Source organism: Paramisgurnus dabryanus, chromosome 13 (assembly GCF_030506205.2).
Source record: "Paramisgurnus dabryanus chromosome 13, PD_genome_1.1, whole genome shotgun sequence".
Lineage (NCBI taxonomy): Eukaryota > Metazoa > Chordata > Actinopteri > Cypriniformes > Cobitidae > Paramisgurnus > Paramisgurnus dabryanus.
The window spans coordinates 3,746,733-3,768,478 of record NC_133349.1 but is presented as its reverse complement, the minus strand read 5'-3'; the positions used below and the strand labels follow the sequence as shown (position 1 = coordinate 3,768,478).

At 40.6% G+C, this 21,746-nt stretch overlaps 1 protein-coding gene across 1 annotated transcript; it reads right to left on the bottom strand.

The window, feature by feature from the left end:
• Window positions 1-2,881: 2,881 nt before the first annotated feature.
• notchl (notch receptor, like) lies at window positions 2,882-15,676 on the bottom strand. The gene is made up of 11 exons (XM_065298905.2): window positions 15,425-15,676; window positions 13,425-13,569; window positions 11,535-11,867; window positions 11,190-11,416; window positions 10,573-10,885; window positions 10,336-10,478; window positions 9,605-9,663; window positions 6,005-6,134; window positions 5,427-5,524; window positions 5,006-5,340; window positions 2,882-4,895 (listed from the first exon to the last, which is right to left on the bottom strand). Exons 1-11 carry the CDS (start codon window positions 15,543-15,545, stop codon window positions 4,382-4,384), a joined length of 2,418 nt encoding a protein of 805 aa, XP_065154977.1. The 5' UTR covers window positions 15,546-15,676; the 3' UTR covers window positions 2,882-4,381.
• Window positions 15,677-21,746: the final 6,070 nt, after the last annotated feature.

Here is a 21,746-nt window from a genome sequence, read left to right as displayed (position 1 = left end):
GCTTACAAGAATACATCATACCTGCGGCCAGGGGCGCTGCTAAGGATTTTGGGCCCCATGAAAGGAATCTTGACAGGGCCCCCAACACAGCTGAGGCTTTTTTCATATTAATTTGCATAAAATCATGCGCTTTTATGGTATTTTGACTACCAATGGGGTGAGAAAATTTTACTTGAATTAAGTGTTTAAGAAAAAAGAATTCTTATTTCACTTTTTTTCACCCCATTGTCAGATCATTTTGCTTGTTTTGAGGACAATTTCACTTAAATTGTATATTAATTTGTCTTAAAACTAGACTCATTTACTTAGGTCATTTTGCTCATCAAGAAAAAGCATCTTAATTTAAGAATTTTTAGATATTTCTACTGAAAACAAGACAAAAATACCAAGTAAGAAAGTTTCCAGCATTTTCTTGACCTAACATGGGGAGAAAATTTAGTTCCCTTATCATGCACTTTTACACTAGAACGGCCACCAGCAGTCATTCTAACCGTAACATTTAAACTTATGCATTGCAAAAAATGATTTTCAAGAAAAAAAATCTTAGTATTTTTTTCTTGTTTTCAGTAAAATATCTAAAAATTCTTAAATTAAGATGGTTTTTCTTGATGAGCAAAACGACCCAAGAAAATAAGTCTAGTTTTTAGGGATTTTGTGCATAAAACAAGCAAAAAAAAATCTGCTAATGGGGTAAGCAAATTTTTCTTTAATTTTTCTTGAATTTAGTGTTTAAGAAAAATTTTCAAGATTTTTTTGCTTACCCCATTGGCAGATTTTATGCTTGTTTTATACATAAAATCACTTAAATTTGATATTTTGGTAAAAAAAACTTGATTAATTTTCTTGGGTCGTTTTGCTCATCATGAAAATGCATCATTATTTAAGAAATGTTAGATATTTTTACTGAAAACAAGACAAAACTACTAAGATTTTTTTTCTTGAAAATCATTTTTTGCAGTGTGGTAATTATCTTTAACACTAGAACAAACAAGGCGTCATTTTGACCGTTTTGAAATTTGCATAGTCAATAACTTTGTCTAAATAAATCATAAAGCCTTGCTGCTCCCTGACTTTTCCTAAAACTAAATGCATTTTCATTAAAACTAGTTTAAATATTTATTGTGTGAATAAAAACAGAAATATAATCATTTCTATCTATAACGTCCACAGGCAGACATTATGCGCTGTTTAAATTGAGTTTTGCCAAGTTGATATTCTGCCGGCGCTATAAGTGAAGTCAAGCTGTGTTGGCTGGATTATACAATTTGGGCGGACTGAACCATTTTATGATAATTGAGAGGGGGGAAAGGGGCCCACAGACATTTGTGTTTCCTAAACAAATACATTTTTTTTTGATACCAGGAAACAGCAAATAGAATAATTTAAAGTTAATAATTTTTACTATTAAATATTTTTTAGCACCACAATTTTGGGGGCTTCTCTGGGCCCCCTCTTACTCGTGGGCCCCGAGAATCGTCATTGTTTACCCCCCTTTACAGCAACCTTGCCTGCGGCACTTTATAACCTGTGAGATTCCCCCCAATTACTATTACTTCAATGCAAAAAACAAATGTAATATTGAAAGTATATTTGCACAGCATTTATTTTACAACTTTTTATTTATGCAAATGACAAAAACAACACATGCAGCTATTTTACAGCAATGAGAATTTCTGAGAAAAATATAATGATTTATCATAAAAATATTAAGATGAACATTTATATGCTAAAATATACAAATTCTTTGGAAAATGATAGGATAGTTTACACAAAAAAACTAAAACTTATCATTAACTCACCCTCAACCCACATGCAGATTTTTTTTTTGTAAGTGTTGTTAAAATGGGAGTGGATGTTGGCCAAGGCAGTCACCATTCACTCCCATAGTAACCAGAAAACTCTTCAAGCTTTAAAAGATCCAAAATTGTTAAATAAATAACTACTCTCGACTTCTGTCATATTTTAGGTGTCCTTAAGATATTACAACAGTTCAGACACTAAGAATGTGAACTGAAAGAGAAACACAGGTCAAGACTTTCATTTAACAATGATTTATATTTTCGTTTTTTTATTACCAAACCAAAGCCCGCCATCAAAACACTTAAAATATACGGCATATATGTGACCCTTACCACAAACAATCATATGAATTTTTTTTTAATTAATGCTTTACTTTATGGTTTGTTAGGATAGGACAATATTTGGCCAAGATACAACTACGTATTTGAAAATCTGGAATGTGAGGGTGCAAAAAAATCTAAAAATTGAGAAAATTGTCATTAAAGTTGCCCAAATAAAGTCCTTTGCAACACATATTACTAATGATAAATACATTTTTGATATGAAGAGTTTTGTTGCAAAACTAGATAACTTTTAATTTAATATAATTTTTAAGAAATCTTGGTTTTTGTGCATTCCAATTAATATCAATTCAACTGGAGTTGGTTTGTTTTGATTTAAACCTTCATAACTTAAAAAATACAGCTAAGTAGCACAATAAACAAAATAATAACATGATAACATAATAATAAACATGTTTTGACAAAAATGTTACAAACGAAGTTATCTCGTTTTGCAACGAAACTCTTCATATATTTACTGTAAGAAATGTACAAAATATCTTCATGAAACATGATCTTTACGCAATATCCTAATGATTTTTTGCCCTTGTGGGTTCAAATGTACTACTTTTTCGGGTTGTTCGTGGACAAAAACCCACTAAACGGCTGTAAAAATGTATCGGATTTTTTTTCTCTTTTCTTTGCATAAATCTGTCAGTCAACCCAAATGATTTGGGGAAAAACACACACACACACAAAATGACAGACTTTCAATATAAAAAGCGATTGTGGACTGGATTTTTTTAAACCTTTTATCACAGTCTTGAGCATATCAAAGATTGGAAAAAAACATTGGCTTTGATGCATTTTTTGTTTTTGTGCAGCATCAGATTTAATTTTTCTAATTAGTTGTTCGTGGCTTTTTTGCCCCACTGACTTCCATTATAACAAAATTTTTTGATTGCAAAGCCATGACACCATATAATCATGCATTCTTGATTATAGTTGGTTTTTCCTTTTGCTGAGAGGTAAAATTTGTCATTTTTACTGTTGATCACCACGTGGCACCATTAACCCTTTAGTAGGCCTGTGCAAAAACAGCTTAATTTCTGACTTGTACATTGAGTTATATGGTGTATAACAAGATATTATTGTGTGCGTGTGTGTGTTTCCTCTTAAATCAGTAACCACTTATGAACTTGGCAATTAAAGAGTTAAAATCATGGAATTTTTGTAAACAATTGGTAGTTTTGATCAGTACTGAGGTTGATTAACAGATTTATTAAGTTGTTTAAATTTTTACAGTCGTTTGATTTAGTTGCTTTTTGTCCACGCACAAACCGTAAGGGTAGTAAATTTGCCCACGGTATTATTGTTTTTTTTTTATTTCAAAGCATTTTCTCAAAATATGTTTCAATATAAGATTTGTCACCAAAAATCATTCCATTTGCTGAAACACAGAGAAAGTTGTGGCCAAAATAAGACAAAAAAAAAAATTTCCCCAATAACCCATAATTGTTAAAAATCAATAATTTTGACCCATACAGTGTATTTTTGGCTATTGCTACAAATACACATGTTCAACTTATGACTGGTTTTGTAGTCCAGGGTCACAAATTTGATTAACACTTTCAGGTTCTTTTAAAGCTTGAACCTGTGGACACCATCCACTCCCATAGACACCAGGAAAACCCAAAACAACACACTTAAAATAAAAAATAATAATTCTGCGTTTGGGTTCTGAAAAACAAAGAAAGACATTGACATGTGGGTGAGTAAATAATAAAAAAAAATTTGTTTTTGGGTGAACTATCCCTTAAAGGGACAATAAGTAGGATTAACCCCCATCTAGTAGTAAAATTGTATTTTGCATTCAAACGAACAGTGCTCTCTAATGCCTCGCTTTTCCAAATGTGTGTTGCAACTACAGTAGCCGTTATGAACTCACTGATCTCCTTATCCGTTTAAGCTGGTCCACGTATTCTGAATGAAAACGTGCTGTGGAAATGTTGGTAGGCTAGTGCTTTTTGTCCCTCTCTGGTATTATAGTTTATCAATATGGCGGAATGACATGGAAGCCTCCTTGGACTTACCCGTTCAATGTAAGTAAAGAGAGAAAATCTAAGTTTACAAAGAAAAGTCAGATCACTGGCAGAGGTCATTTGACACAAACGAGGACATATTTATGAATAAAGACATTGATTTTGATTAATAAAACCCTACTTACTGTCCGTTTAAAGTAATATTTTTACACATTCAGGCCAAGCCTTGTAAACAGCATTGCATTATCAGTTGTAACAAAGGTTTACATGAGGTTTCTTTCACATAGTAGTTTGAATAGAGATGCTGGGCTCATTATTGATTCTCTCATTCTGGATTTTGGAATTACAGTTCCTTGAGTTTTCTCTCGTAGGTTCTGTCTGCGCTGAACTCAGGACTGTTGTTTTACTCTCTGATTGTTGGGACGCTTCTTTTGGTTGGGACACGATCACTATTTCAACATGCTCATTGGCTGCTTTCTCTGCCGCTGTGGCAGCGGACAGCTCTGATTGGTTGGCGCTGGTGCGACGGTTCAGCGCATGCTGGGTACAGGAGAACGAGCGCTGCCGAGGTGCCGGTTGAGGAGACAGGAAGTGAGGTGTTGCGGCTCTGATAATTTCCTGGGTCAACTCTCTTTCTTCGTCCTCTGCCTCTGATGTCACTTCCTGAAGAGTACTGATAGGTCGAGATGGGTGACCAAGAATCCTGGGGCTCACCAAAGCTGTTGTTGATTGGTTGGGTGCTGGACGCCAGTTTTGTGGGGAGGCGCATTGTGCTCTTCCCATCTGCCAATCACTGTGGAAAACGAAATTCAAGTTCAGTATGCAACATTAGTACATAAAATGAGCAAAAGTATACTATTGATAGGAAGTAAAAGTATGTGAAGTGATATAAAAATTACGTACTCGGGTGGAGGTGTTGACATCCCTCTGTGACCTATGACCCCTGAAAAAGAGGCGCTTCTTCCAGGGAGACATGGAGGCGAAGCTACCCAAGGTGAATACACGTAAGTACGATCGTCCCAGAGCACCTCGGTGGCCGGATCAATAGGAACCGGCCCCCTTTGAACTCTGTGAGCCAATAAGAGCTCAAGGACCTGATGATGTAATCCTTCACGAGCCACATCCAGTGGCCGCCGCCCTTTGCAGTCATTTAACTCCTGATTGGCCCCGTTGAGGAGGAGGAATCGTGCGGTATCGTAGCAGCCGTGGAGGGCCGAGAGAAACAAAGGTGTTTCACCCTTTTGGAAACATTTTTTTTTTTAATTCATCAATGGTGGATTGTGATTATACTAGATCTTAAATAAGAAACATGTAGACTTATTACCTTATGATCCTGCAGGTCCAGAGCAGCGCCGTACCGTATGAGAGTCCGAGTCAATGGCAGGTGATTTACTGAGCATGCCCAGTGAAGGGCAGATCTCCCTGGATGAAGAGAATGAGAGAGAAAAGGAGCAAGAAGGAATTGATACTGTTAAAGAGTGATCGGAAAATAGCTGTTGTGTGCAGAGATAGCCGATTATGAGTGATTGTTATGAGAGGGGATAACAGGAAGCCAAATAGATTATGATCATGAAAAGATAAAATTGATGAGAGCAAAACACAAGCATGAAAGGTTAATCGGTTAAGTCTGTTCTGAATCAGATGTGTTTATGAGAGGATCTGCAGCGAGGTGAGGAGAGGACAGCCAGACATCACATGACAGTGGGCAGCAGTGGGGAGTTTCAGAAGAACAAGAAGGGAAGATGACAAAGACAAGACACATTACTCCCCAACTGCAAAAGAAACTTAAACCGAAACTAAATCTTCTGCACCACATTACTACTGCTTTTAAAACTAAGTAATTAATGTATACTGGAGGACCAGATGAGATGACCTTTAATTGATTTTTTAAGAGACTCTCACCTGTGTGGTCAGTGTTATTGACTGGTACTCCGGCTCTCAGGAGCTCCAGAACCACTCGGTCAAGCCCACTCCTCACAGCTCGGATCAGCACAACTGAGCCATCCGGACCACACCACTGCACTGGAGCGGTCTGAGACATCACAGGTTACAAATATTACATCCATTTGGGTTTTTCATTATGTCCAATTATTGTAATTTCTTTTAGATCAACGATAGACTTATATACTGTATATAAATCAGCATTCCTGTCGCTCAGCATTGCATTGGCACCAATTGTGTTGGGTTTAACTAGTTACTAAAGAATTAGTTACTGTAATTTAATTACTTTTTTCTTGAAAAGTAAAGTAAGGGATTTAATTAAAGTAAGGGATGTAACTTCTGATGTAATTGAAATAGACCAATTATATATAATACGAAGTGGATTTAAAGGAAAACACCACAGTTTTTTTTATATTTTACTATGTTCTTACCTCAACTTAGATGAATTAATACATACCTATCTTTTTTCAATGTGTGCACTTAATCTTTGTACAGGCATCTTGAATGTGTAAGCATTTAGCCTAGCCCCATTCATTCCTATGGCTCCAAACAGGGATGAATTTAGCCACCAAATACTTCCATGTTTTCCTTATTTAAAGACTGTTACACAAGTAGTTACACGAGTAAGTATTAGGGATGGGCACGAGTACTCGATTGCTCGAGTACTTGGACGTGGCATCGATGATCGATCACGAAAACGATGATCATGTGGGTTTATTTATTTATTTATTGTGGATATGGCGGCATTTGGATGTCTGGTTAGCATTACAAGCGCCTGTGGTAATAAATACGGGGTCTGGAGATGCGTGTTTGACGTCGTGTCGAGCTACGCAGACTGATGTATGACATCAGTAACATTACCATGCGTGATTAAAAAACAAACAGATAATTCCGCGCGACCGCAGCAACCCGCCGATCCCGCCAGCCCGCCGATCCGGTGAAGCCGGCCACAACTCACATCACTGAGGCACTATGGTTTAAAAGGATGTCGTGATTTTCGGAAATACAGTCAGTCAGGTGCAAAATGTACAGCGCCGTCAAAAGTTCAATGGGTTATCAACTCATATTTAAACATCAATGTCAAGAGATACCAGCCATACAAGCATTAACATTACATCTTGAATGAGGTAAGAGGACGACACAGCTATTCGCTACAATGATAGCAAAACACTTAAAGCTGCTTAATGTTATGAAGCTTGAGCTTTGACTGGACATGTTTAAAAGTGCGCTGTTTATGATGCACATCCACAAAGGGAGTTAAACTTTCTTTTTTTTAGATAACTTATGTGAAAACTAAGTTGAAGTCTTGCATTTTATGCAGATAGATGCATGTTGTACATTTCTGTTGTATAAAGACTTAATATTATGTAGAGTGCGTCATATAGAAAGCGCTTCGGTTTGTGTTTATTAACCCTTGAGTTTCACTTCATCACGCAACTTTTCCTGTTAGAGGTTTCTGTTAAAAACATTTAATTAATTAGGAATCTAGTATGTGTTCATTGTTCTGTCATAGTTTCTTCGAAATTAAGTTTTATTTGAGTGTTTTTAATAAAAATATTTTCATTTGCACCATGACGTTTACGCCCCGCCCCTTTGATTTCCCCGCCCCCAGTTAATCGAGTACTCTTCTTCAGACCTTTGGATTAATCGAAATGAAAAAATGACATAAATGCGCATCCCTAGGCACAAAATGAAACTTTGGTTTAGCGCCATAGGAATGAATGGGGCTAGGCTAAATGCTAACACATTCAAGAAGCGCTGAACAAAGATAAAAAGTGCACATATTGAAGTTGAGGTACGAAGATAGTAAAATATTGAAAAACGGTGGTGTTTTCCTTTAACATCAAAATGTAAAATAATGCATGTTTTTATGTATCCTTCTCACTTTAAATAATTTGCAGACTGATCTCACGGAAAGTTGTGTTACAGTCACAAAATTTTTTATTAATTTTTAGGAGTTAATTTTTTTGTCTTTTTCGTGACACTAGCACGAATTTCTATAAATAGTGTCTCGTGTCCGTTGCACGACTTTCTTTTCGTGTCATTTTATGTATTGTTTTTTCCTATGTCGCTTGGGGTTGGGGTTAGAATCACTTTCTGTTACGTTTTTAGACATCCTAACCCAAACCCCAACTCTAACCCCAACTCCAGGCGAGAATAGTTTTAAAAGCGGAAGAAAAACATGTAGAAACCAATACATAAAAGTACATCCTAACCCAAACCCTAAATCTTACCCCAACCCCAAGCGACAATGATTTAAAAATATGAAGAAAAAAATGAGAAAACAATACATAAAATGATACGAAAAAGAAAGTCGGACATGAAAAACCATTTATGAAAATTCGAGTGACAAGACAGAAAGCTGAATTTTGTGCCATGAACACGAATAAATTAATCAAATTTTTCACACGACTTGCTGTAAGATCATGTTGATAATTTGGTGAATTAATAAGAATAATTGTAACACTGTAGTGTTTCCAACTCTTACTATTTACTGGTTGGTTATAAGCATTAATATGAGAAATTGGCTGTTTATTAATACTGAAAATGCAAATATTTATCCCTGATTCTGCACAACCTTATTCTACATCCTTAATCCTACCCAATTCCTACCAATACTTAAACCTAACAACTACTTTACTAAGTATTAATAAGCATGAATTATTATTGAATGAACTGTAAGTTGCACTGTAAGTTGCTTGAGTCTGAGTGTTCGAATTATGCGAAAGATTATGGGGGTCCCCTAGCTAAGCCCCTCGGCCAAGACCCCCCACCCCTTATAGGGTCGCCATGATTTCACAAATTAAGATGTGATCCTAGATCAATCCCAAATTACCCTTAACTCAAACCCTAACCATATTTTACCCATCCAAATAGTGTGAAATAATAGTTTGAGCAGAAATTTGTAAACTTAAATTTGAATGAAACAAAACATATTAAATTATACAATGCAGTGGTGTTGGTTAATAGCCTTATTTTTAAGGTTTAATTACACAGAATTTATGATAAATTTATGTATTTTATAAAATGTCATAAGACTGGGGACCCCCACCACAATCTCGCACTGCCCTAACCCAATCCTAAATCTGACAATCTGTCAATTCCTCCAGAAAACAGCGTGAGGCGCACTTAAAAGTTTACATTTATTAGAAATTTTTTGGATTAGTTTATTGCAAAATTGGGACAAATAATGAACAGAATTGCTTAGTGGCAGCGCAGCATGAGAATTTTAAATTCATGTAGTATAAAAACAGGTGACCCCCTATTTTATATTTTTGTGCTTTATAGGGGTCCCTCAATGCTTATAGGAGGTTTGGGACCACCCCAGCCCCCTCGATTCTAAAAGCGTCTGTCAAATGCATTAAAATGTAAATGTATAAAAATGTAACTTACAGTACATATGTGGTTTTAAATTCAACTTTTGAATATTATTGATGTCAACATTACATTTTTGCAACCAAATATTTGCACATTATTTATATAAAATAACAACTATATACGGATAATAATACTATAATAATTTATATACAAATGGGAAAATTCAGGAAAAAGAAAATTTACATTTCTTGGTGGTCTTGGAGGTATAGGAACTGCATTCCTTTCCCATCCTCTAGGGGGAGCTAGATGCAAAAAAAATGTTAAAAACAGACAATTAAAGGTGGGGTGCATGAACTCTCAAAGCCAATGTTGATATTTGAAGTCACCTAAACAAACACGCCCCTAACCCAATATAATCTGGACCTTCTTTTGATAGACCGCAGGCAACAAGGTACTGCTGATTAGCTACAAGTGTGTTTTGGTTCTCGGCCCGACTGCCAAAGTGTTTTTCAAAAATCATGCACCCCGCCTTTAGGAGTTAAAGTACAGTGGATGTGGCCTAGCTGTGATATCTACCTTCATTAATATGATAGATTCCAGTTAAAGCATAAAACATTAAAACAAGTATGCACATAGCAAACTAAAGCATGCTATTTTGGTTGATTTCTGGTGGATGATGCATGTTTTCTGGCCTAATTATAGCTACAAGGTGTTTTTGAAGATAAAGTGTTTGTCCGTTGACGTTTTCTCTTGTATAAAATGCAATACATACTTAAGAACCTTTAAAGGAGTCTATGCACATCCTGACATATCAAAGCAAATCATATGCGGCAAAGCAAAACTTAATTTTATGATTTAGGAGTGAGTCTAATACTGAAAGAAATATTTCACCAATCAAAGTACATACTTTATGCACAGTGTGCACTATAACCATGCAAGTGGTTAAGCAGGTTCCTCATAAGTAGAGATCTCACCCAGCATACGGGGTTGATGGTGGTTGACCTGAAAGTGTTTGTGGTCCGGTGATCTGTGGTCACAGATTGTCTTGTTGATGTCTTCCATGGAGCTCTGGGTCATGTCTGTGTCACTTCCGATGTCCAGTTCCTTCCTGAGAGGCCTATAATCGGAATACAGGACACGGTCAATTCCTTCCCCATTAAAACCGTTTCCTCACTTTTTAACTTAAGCTGTTTGTGGTCTTTCAAACTCACCGCATGCGAATCGAATCCTCACCGAGCGGTTCCTTGCGTCTTTTCCCCGAATCCTTTCCTTTCTTCTTTTTCTTCAGAATGTCTTTGTCTCTTCCCGATCTCCCTCTTTTCTCCTGCTGGTCCGAGCGACGAGCCCAGGCCTTGCTGACGTTATTGCCGTCCGTCACCGTGGACCTGTGCTGTACGTGCTCACCTCCATCTCTCCTGTGTCTTCTTCTTTTTAACCACAGGAGCAGCACCACAATAATCACGGCCACCGCCACGGCAAGTCCGGTGGCCACACCGACCACAGGCCACATCCAGGTTGGTGAGGCTTTATTAAGATAATAATCAGATATGACATCTAAATAATGCAAATCGTGAAAACTGGTTGATGCAAACTGTTTTGTGGTCCCTTCCTGTTTGCATCAGTGACTCTGTTTATCATATTAACCAGATGTTCGTCTTTTGAAACAGTTTTTCTATTGTTTAACCCTTTGAACCCCAATTTTGTGTTATTGTGTAATGTCTTTAAAAAACAATGTTATTTAGTGCACATAGTGACGGACTTGCAAGTACAACAACAATTTTGCGGTCTTTCTGCATTTATGTTTGGGCAAAAAACAATGACAACACACCATTGCGCTCCTCTTTTGGAAGTTTCACCTCCTCTCTGGCTCCAATTTCCTCATCCACCCCACGTACGCTGATTACAGCCTCCTTGATCTCAGGGATCATGGGAAATAAGAGATGGTTTTGTGCCATTACAGTCCTCAGGAAATGTGCCGCTTCAACAGCGTACTGGAAACAGGAGGAAGGAAAACGGGAACATGGCCTGTTATCCAACTGCAGGAATAACACTGACCTGTAGGACAGAAAGTCGAGATGGATTCAGATTATGCAATCCATGCACAACATCTACTTTAATACATTGTAAAGAATTGTACAGCTTCCAAGGAATGGATCATGAAAACATCGCTTACCCATCACTTTCATAAGATGACGTCTGAGCGTACAGGTCAGCTAGCTGCCGGGTGTCTAGCGAAAGAAGGTCATTGCTAAGATGGAAAGGTGCCATGCCTCTGAATTTGACACTGGTCTGGATGACCGTGCTTACAGCCCATAATAGAGAGCTGTTTTGGAAATGAACCCTCTGGTATGGAAATCTAGTGTGCAGTATTAGGCTGCCTTTGGCCCAGATGGGGTACTGGCTTCTGTAGCAGTCTGAACCATCCCATCCACAGGGGGCAGTGTTACAACCCTGCTCACAGTGATTGTTGTCGTAGTGATCTCGGCAATACTGAATATACCCTGCACTATGAAAGCAATAAATCAATCAAATTATGCATGCACACTAAAATATTGCAATTAAACCTTGAGGCATGTACAATGCATTAGAAATATTTAGGGGTGCAAAACGATTAATCGCGACTAATCGTTTGCAGAATACGTTATTGTATACAATATATATGTTTGTGTACTGTGTATAATAATTATGTACTGTATACATAAATACACACACATGCATGTATAATTTTAAGGGGAAAAAATATTTATAAATGAAGTATTTATAATTATAATATAAATTAGTATATATGAAGAGCTTGGTTCCAAATTTAAAAATTTTCTAAAATATAATTTTTTGATTGTGGAATTTTTTAATTCCAATTAATATCAATCAAACTGCAAACAGCAAAGTAGCACAATAAAACACAATAAAAACATGGTAACATAATAATAAACATGTTTTGTGGAAAATTTTAAAAACGGAGTTATCTCGTTTTGGAACAAAACTCTTCATATGTATATACTAGGGCTGTCAAAAGATTAATTGCGATTAATCGCATCCAACATAAAAGTTTGTGTTTACATAGCATATGTGTGTGTACTGTGTATAAATATTATGTATATATAAATACACACACATTCATGTATATATTTAAGAAATATTTGCATTTAAATACTGTATATACATTTCTATAATTTATATTATATATAAATATAAATATTTTATATATAAATATAACAATTTTTTCTTAAATATATACATGATTGGGTGTGTTTTTATATATAAATAATAATTATACACAGTACACACACATATGTTATGTAAACACAAACTTTTATTTTGGATGCGATTAATCGCGATTAATCTTTTGACAGCCCTAGTATATACACATGTAAATATTTCTTAAATATATATTTGCATTTGTGTGTATATATATTATTTATTATAATTATTATACACAGTATACTCACATATATGATGTAAATAAAAAAACTTTTATTCTGCATACGATTAGTCGTGATTAATAATTTTCATCCCTAGAAATATTCTTCTGCTACAATGAATTTATAATGTACATTGACTGTGCCTGTGAAAACCCACGGTGTAAAAAATATTTTGCCTTAAATGTTTTTGTTCAATCAACTCAGATTTACAAGTCATTTTTTAACTTACTATTATTTATCTTGACAAGAGATGATTTTCTGCAACTTATAAAATTAAGTTGACCTATTTCAATTATATTTTGTAAGTTATAACAACTCATTGCTTGTCAAGATTAATAATAGTAAGTTAATGACTTGTAAATATGAATTGATTGAACAAAACATTTAAGGCAGCAAAGATTTTTTACAGTTCAGCTAAAGTCATTTTTTGGGGATTTTTGTTATTGTTTTTTACATAAAATCATCTAAGAACTTTCTGTGAAAATATAATCTCATGTCAAAGATTGAAATCAATGTGAAATCAAACTTTGATGCATCATCATCTCATCATTAGATTGAGACTTTATTCGGGTTTTCAATGGCATCACATATGATCTGTATATATTATATAGTCATATGCATGTGGTATGATGATTTCTTACGTGCATGTGCCTTTGTCTTTAAGGCAGTCAAATCCATCTCTCAAACATGCAGAACTTGAGCAATCCTGGTCACACACTCCATTTGCAAACTTAGACTGACAGGATTTGCCTGTGATACAGCTGCTGTATGGATCACTTAGAGAGGCTTTTCAGAAAAAGCAATGAGAAAGATATTAACACACTGAACACATGTGACAAAACCTGACAAAATCACTTCATGGTCAGGCCTTTAAACAAAATAAAGAAAAAAATTATATTCTACAATGGGACCAAACTGTAAAAATTATTTGTTGGTTCAACTTCAAAAATAAGTTTGGTTGCCTTAAAATGGTGTTAACTAAGAGTTGAATTAACCAGGTAACTTACTTTTATATGTTGAACCAACTTTTTTTTACAGTGCATAAAAGTTTTTGTTTAATGTATAATAGGGAAAAATCTACTGTGTGAAAATTTTTGACATATTTGTTTTATCTATATTTTGACTTTTGCACTATACTGTTAACTGTAAAATTATTATAATGGGAAAAAATCGTTTTTAACCGTATATTATATTTTTTCTCTTAATATTCTTTCTATAATGAATCATGATCACACCGACAGGTATCGACAGGTATCATTTTATTGTACACGTTTTTTAAAAGAACATTTTAATTTAGCCTATAGATATGTTCCCATACAGCATTTTTTTCAAATATACAAAAATGGTCAAAATATATATCTTTGCTAAAATATATTCTGGAATATGTTTACAAAAATATATTTTTCACCTATAGATTTTTTTTAAAATTTTGAAATATATTTTAAAAATAAATATTTTTTAAAACATTAATGGTGTTTAGCCCTCCATATATTTCAATCCAAGGAAATACATTTACGTCACATTGGAAGAAAAACTTTATGTTATAAACCTGTAAACATAACAGTTTTAAAAAGGTTAAAATTAAATATATTTTGAACTTTAAAAATGTACTTTAAAATAAATTAACTGGTTTTTAGCCTTTTAAAAAAAAAATTGGGGTAATAATACATTTTTGCCATATGGATGCCCTTGAAATACATTTTGAAATATATGTTGATTTATTAAGGTTAAAACTTTTCAAATAAGCAAAATGTATTTAGCATATATTTAAAATATATTTTTGTTAAACTCTCATGATTTTATTGTTTTATAAAGATCTGAGTGATACTTCAATGTTAAGTTTGTTTCTTTGAGTTATTTAAGGCTCTTAAAACTTAACATGAGATGTAAGTCAACAGTATAATAAAACAGTCTGTGCTCTGAGCCAATCATCAGCTTCATTCGGCCTAAATTCTAGGAGAAACGGGAAACTAGACCATGACACAAACAGGAAGTTGCCAGAAGAGACGAACAGCTACAGGAAATGGGGCAGAATGGGAGTGGATGAAGGTTGAAGGGCTTAACCGTTTAGCAATGAGAGATGTAATGAAGAGAGACAATAGGTTTTGCAGGTGTGTGACACAAAACGGGTAAATCATCAACGACAAACAAAACGACCAAAAGTAAAAAAATAATGAAATGTAACAGGATCCAACTTTTTACTAAATGAATAATTTTTTTAACTTTTTCTAGGTCACAACTCAAATGTAAGTAAATTCATGACCAACAAAAGGTCCTTGATTTCACACAACATTCTCACATTTTGCACAGACGCCAGCTAGACTGCATGCTATGCTATCTTTAAAACAAAAATCATATGAATATTAAAAAAAAAAATTTTTTACATCTAATTCTGACCACTTAGAAAAATAATAACTTTTAAACCAGCCACACAATTTAGATTTTATGTAGCACAAACATTGGGTTGAGTTTAAATCCCTAAGTAAGTATGATGCCTAATAGTCATATTCTCAACAATTTATCTCTTTGTTCATTTATGGTTAAAATAAGTAAAACAGCAGTCATTGTATCATCCAATCATATGTGTCCATCCATTAATTCATTCATTTTCTAAGAGCGCAGGAAACTGAATTTGACTCACCTTGAGTTAATCTGCTGAGTGACCAGATGAGGAAAGTTAATCTCACAGTCAGGTGCATTGTAAAAGACTCGGATAAATGAAAGCTTGTTTCTCTTCTTTTGATATTACACAGTACAGCCATATTCTCAAATATGATGCCTTCTCATTTGTGTCTGGTTTAGTTTTCCCCAGATGGACAAAGCGTTATCAGTTCAAAAATACTGTGTGACCCATGTAAACGTTTATGTCTACACCCTCAATGGCTCCCTCCCCAAATTTGTCCCTCATTCTTTTTCAGAAGCACTGCGGATATCTGGACGACTTCCTGCCACTGTGTGGAAAAGAATAGGAGCAAATATGTATGAGTGTGTGGGAATATGAAAGGTCATTAATATCGCAGGAGTTTGACCAATTCAAGACTGTTTATGAATTTTGGTGCTGTGTGAATTGTGTTGAAGGACATTTGACAAGACAATTGAACAATGCCATACAAAAAATACTTTCCCTTCCTTGAGTTCAAGCTAGATGTTTAATATTTATACACATGTTATAAGTTGTTTTTCTTATTGCACTTAGTTTTTACTTACAAAAATGTCACAAGCCAGGGGCTGGCTGCTAGTGGTTAAGCCACGCCCCTTCTCAACTTCCACCTCGAGGAGGTCCCCAAAACCAACCCAATGACCAGACAACAACGAGGACAGGTAAGTATAAAAATATTCTTTATTTATTTAAATAGTTAAAATGTACGGGGACTTGGGGAAAGGGGAATTAAAACTAAAATCAGGCTCTGCCCTCCAGGGGGGCCACGGCCGAATGAATGACAGAGGGTAGGGGGGGGGTTTGCGTCGGGGAACTGGCTCCCGCCTCTGGTTCCCTCTGCCCGTGGCGCGCTCCTCTTCCTTCCTGGAGGCAGAATAAATCACAATCAGTGTTGGTATAGACTTTTCTTGTCCGTGTACCTGTATACAGCGCACGGCGGTTCGCCGCCTATTTCCCACAGCTCCTTGCTCGTTGACTCACTCTCCTTCCCTGTTTTCTCTCTCTCCACAGACTACAGCGGGGACACGGAGGCACGGTGGATCGGTCTCCACGGGCTCGCTCACCTCTTCACCGACTGCAGCTTCTTAGTACGTATGGTTCTCCTTCCGAGCTCGTTCCTTTAGCACTCACACTTGTTCTCTCTATTCCTTTGCAGGTGACAGCTCTGCGCTGGTTACAGCTACTGGGTAGGTATGGCTCTCTTCACAGCTCAGTATCTCAGCGTACACGCTGGTTCTCTTTCTTTCCACAGACGACTCTGCGCTGGTTACAGCTTCTGGGTAAGTATGGCTCTCTTCACAGCTCAGTATCTCGGCGTTCACACTGGCTCTCCTTCTCTCCACAGATGACTGCTCTGCGCTGGTTACAGCTTCTGGGTAAGTATGGCTCTCTTCACAGCTCAGTATCTCGGCGTTCACACTGGCTCTCTTTCTCTCCACAGACGAGCTGGCTGGCTACACAATACATCGACCGGACGGTGGTTTCAATGGGACGCCGGGGACCAAGACCCTCTCGGCGAGCTCGTTGGCTTACAGAGGGGCGAGACGTCACGCCGGCACGCCGGGTCGAGCGCTGCCCTTTCCTCGAGACCCGTTGGTCAATCGAAAACTGGACCGGGGCGCCCTTTCGTCGAGACCTCGGGGCGGCGGATCTCTCTCGCCTCTAACTCCACCACGCTCAGTGCACACGATAGACACCCGTCCTCCTTCACTTCGCTCTGGGCGAGAATATGGAGATGGCAACACGGCCTAGTGTTTGTTTTTCGCCACTGTAGCTGCTTCACACAAGGACCCTTCGGCTCACCCACCACGCTGTTTCAGGGGTAGGGCCACTCACTCTCTCTTGACCCAACTTTTGGTTCCGCCTAAAAGATCGTCACTCCTGTGACATCCTCCCCCGCCAATGCATTCTAGTCCCTGGAATGCCTCGGCGTTGTCCACTCACCGTACCGGGCAGGGGGGCGTCCTCGGTTCTCCCGTTGGGAGCGTCTCACGGGTGAATCGGGTTCGGGTACTACCTCTGGTTGCCTCAGGGCGGCCGGGGGTTCAACCGGCTCAGGTGCCAGCTCAGGCTGTATCTGGGCCACCGGGGGTTCAGCTGGTTCGGGTGCTATTTCTGGCTGCCTCTGGGCGGCCGGGGGTTGCGCCACCACAGGTCGACCTGGTACCACAGCCCATCCTTCCATCCAGGGGGCCTCCGGCCCTGGCTCTGTGGGTCCCTCCATCACGGCCTCAGGGTAGTTCGGACAGGGGCGAAGCATGTTCCGATGTACCACACGTTCGGGGCCAGGTTTTCCCTCGGGCCGGATGGTGTACACCGGTTGTCCCGGCCTCTGCTGCTTGCAGACCACATACGGGATAGCCTCCCAGCGGTCGCTTAGCTTGCCCTTTCCCTGCCGCCGGTTATCTCTCGCCAGGACCCTCTCACCTGGTAACAGGGGGGCATCTCGGGCAGTCCGATCATACAGCCGTTTGTTCCTTTCTCCTGCCGTCTGTATTTTCCTCGACACCTGTTCATACGCAAAGTGCAAGCGCTGGTGATGGCGCCCCACCCACTCCATCACACTCACTTCTTCCCGGTCTGCTGCTACTCCCAAGACCAGGTCAGTGGGCATTAGCACGTGCCTGCCGAACATCAGGTAAGTAGGGGCATACCCCGTTGTGCTATGAACACTGTTATTATATGCTTGCAAAAGGTTTGGTAAAGCACTCACCCAATCGCTCTGCTGCTGTTGGTCTAAGGTCCCCAGTAGCCCCAATAGGGTCTGATTAAACCTCTCACAGCTTCCATTCCCCTGGGGATGATACGACGTCGTGTGGGTTTTAGTGCATCCATACAACTGGCATAACTCACGGATTACCTTGGATTCAAAATTCGCCCCTTGGTCGGAGTGCAGAAACTCGGGGCATCCAAATGTCTGGAAAACATTTCGCCATAAAGCTGTGGCGGTGGTGTTGGCTGTCTGATCAAGCGTCGGGACTGCCCAGGCGTATTTAGTAAACAGGTCGGTGATTACCAGAATGTTTTGATAACGGTCCTGAGGGCGGCCCAGCGTCAGGAAGTCCATTGCCATTATGTGGAGGGGGGCTTTCGCGTGGATGGGTACCATCGGTGCTCGGGCCTCTCGTCTAGATTTAAACAACATGCACCGGGGGCAAGCTTGAATTAAGTTGTGCACAGACGCCTCCAACCCCGGCCAGTAGAAGAATCTACGTAGTAGGGATACGGTTCTCTCCTGTCCCTGGTGTCCCAACTGGTCATGATAGGCTGAGACCAATGCGTTTACCTGGTCGGCGGGCACCACGATCTGGCACACATCCTCACCCAATTTCGGGTCGCGGGTTTTCCTGCAAAGCACCCCTTCCTGTAGCTCCAGCTTCTCCCACTGTCCCAGTAACCTTCTCCCAGTCTCCGTCTGGGCTAGTCTTTCCGCCGGCGTGGGCCGTTGGCCCTGTTCCACCCACACCTTCACCTGGCACACGTCCCGGTACTGGGCCTGCCTCTCTATCCATCGGCGGGGGTCCCACCCCCAGTTCCCTGGCACGGCCTCCTGCTGGCCTCCTGGCGCTTCCACGGCCCCTATCATGTAGCCCTCCTCGTGGCTATCCTCCCTTCGATACCCCTGGCGTCTGGGGCTCTTTGCCTCCGGCAATCTTGAGAGGACGTCCGCGTTCGTATGCTCTCGTCCGGGCCGATACTGCAATTTGTAGTTGAAGTTGGCCAGCTGAGCCACCCATCGCTGTTCCACGGCCCCCAGCTTCGCCGTCTGTAAGTGCACTAGAGGGTTGTTATCTGTGATGACCGTTACCTCAGCTCCCCAAAGGTAGTCCTTGAACTTTTCGCTCAGGGCCCACTTCAGGGCCAGCAGTTCCAGTTTAAAGGAGCTGTAATTGGCGTCGTTCCTCTCTGCCGGATGGAGGCTTCGGCTCGCATAAGCGATCACCCGCTCAGTTCCTTCTTGTCGTTGGGCCAATACCGCCCCCAGTCCCAGGTTGCTCGCGTCTGTATATAAGACAAAAGGTTTAGAGAAGTCAGTGTACGCCAAGATGGGGGCCTGTAACAATTCCTGCTTCAGCCTCCGAAAAGCCATCTCACAATCATCATCCCAGTTAATAGAGGGCGATCCACGGCCCCGGCTTCGTCCCGTGCCAACCAGCAACTGGTTAAGAGGCTTGGCAATCTTGGAGAAATCCTTAATAAACCGCCTGTAATATCCCACGAACCCCAGAAAGGATCGTACTTGCCTCACAGTCTTAGGCGCGTTCCACTCCTTTACTGCAGAGACTTTCTCGGGGTCCACGGCCACCCCCGCTGCGCTGACCACATGGCCCAGGAACTTCACTTCTCGCCGCAGCAGGTGGCATTTGTCCGGCTGCAGTTTCAGCCCGTATCTTTCCATGGCTCGAAAGACTTTCTCTAGGTGCCGGAGGTGGGAATCGAAATCTGGGGAATACACAATCACATCATCCAAATATACCAATACCGACTCCATCAACTGACCTCCAAGACAGCGTTGCATCAAGCGTTGGAAGGTGGCCGGAGCGTTGCAGAGCCCGAAAGGCATCCGGTCCCATTCAAACAGTCCATACGGGGTCGTGAAGGCAGTCTTCTCCCGGTCTACCTCGGCTACTTGCACCTGCCAATATCCACTGGCCAGATCTAGGGTGGAATACCAGGCTGACTGCGTGAGGTTAGCGAGGGAGTCTTCAATTCGTGGTAAAGGGAAAGCATCTTTCTTTGTTACCAGGTTCAGCTTGCAATAGTCCACACAGAACCTCCAGGCTCCCGTCTTCTTTTGTACGAGCACGATGGGGGCCGCCCAGGGGCTACTACTCTCTCTGACGATGCCCCGGCCCAACATGCCCTGCAGAAGTGTACGTACTTCCGCATACAAGGTAGGTGGGATCGGTCGATACCTCTCCCTACTTGGCCCTGCATCCCCAGTGGGGATGTGGTGTTCCACCACCCGGGTGCACCCATAGTCCTCATCGTGCCTTGCGAACACATGTTGCCACTTCCGAAGGAGTGCCTGCAGTTTCTGTGTCTGTACCTGTCCCAGGTCATCCCCTTGCAGTGACTCACTCGCCAGATGTTTTGGCACACCTCCCCCCTGGTTACTCGCCGGGGCATCCATTTGAGTCAGGGCCACCTTGATCACAGTGGGGCACACCTGACGAAAACTGACGTCCCTTTCTTCTCTCACCTGGTGAGGCGTGACCATCGTCAGCCGGGCCAGTCGTTGATGTCGGTATAATTGGACTGCATAAGGGTGCTCATTTCGCACTCTCACAGGGATCCTTCCCCGGTAGACCGCCGCTAGTCCCCGTGCCACCTCCACTTGTGGACAATCCGTGTGTGGCTCTACCAACACCCACTCCTCTGGGTTCGCCTCCCGAAGGGGCGCTCTTGCCCATACGATAGCCTCACTCCTAGGGGGAATAGACAAAGCAAAACGACACATTACTCTTCCCACTTCCTCCCGATCTCTACGAACCTGGTTCATTTGGACCCGGCGGCAGTCGGCCAGTACGCGCTCCCACTTGGGCCTCTCGGTAGGTGAGATCCTTGGACCAGGCCTAGCCTGGAATATCTCCTCCCAGCACTCAGAGAGGACATTCATGCCCAATAGGGCTCTGTGGGCGCCTAAACACCTATCTTCAACAATAATCACCCCTTTTTGGGGGACAACTACCCCATGTACTTCCAGATCCGTCAGGCGATAGCCTATGTAGGGGATTTTCAAGCCATTAGCGCCTTTCAACGTCAGCCAGGGGGCCTCCGTTCCTTGTGTTCCTTCTTGTCCAAATATCTCCTTGGAGAGGCTTTCTGCAAACATCGTTACCTGTGAGCCCGTATCCACCAGGCACTGAATCCACTTGCCACACACTTTTACTTCTGCCACCGGGCTATGCCCGATCATCTGTTGCCTTGGGCTGTCCCTTCTTCCCGGGTCTTCTCGAGGGGTCCCGGCCACACGACCCACTGTGGCCGGTCGTCCTAAAAACCCCCTTCCTTTAGCACTCACACTTGTTCTATCTATTCCTTCGCAGGTGACAGCTCTGCGCTGGTTACAGCTACTGGGTAGGTATGGCTCTCTTCACAGCTCAGTATCTCAGCGTACACGCTGGTTCTCTTTCTCTCCACAGACGACTCTGCGCTGGTTACAGCTTCTGGGTAAGTATGGCTCTCTTCACAGCTCAGTATCTCGGCGTTCACACTGGCTCTCCTTCTCTCCACAGATGACTGCTCTGCGCTGGTTACAGCTTCTGGGTAAGTATGGCTCTCTTCACAGCTCAGTATCTCG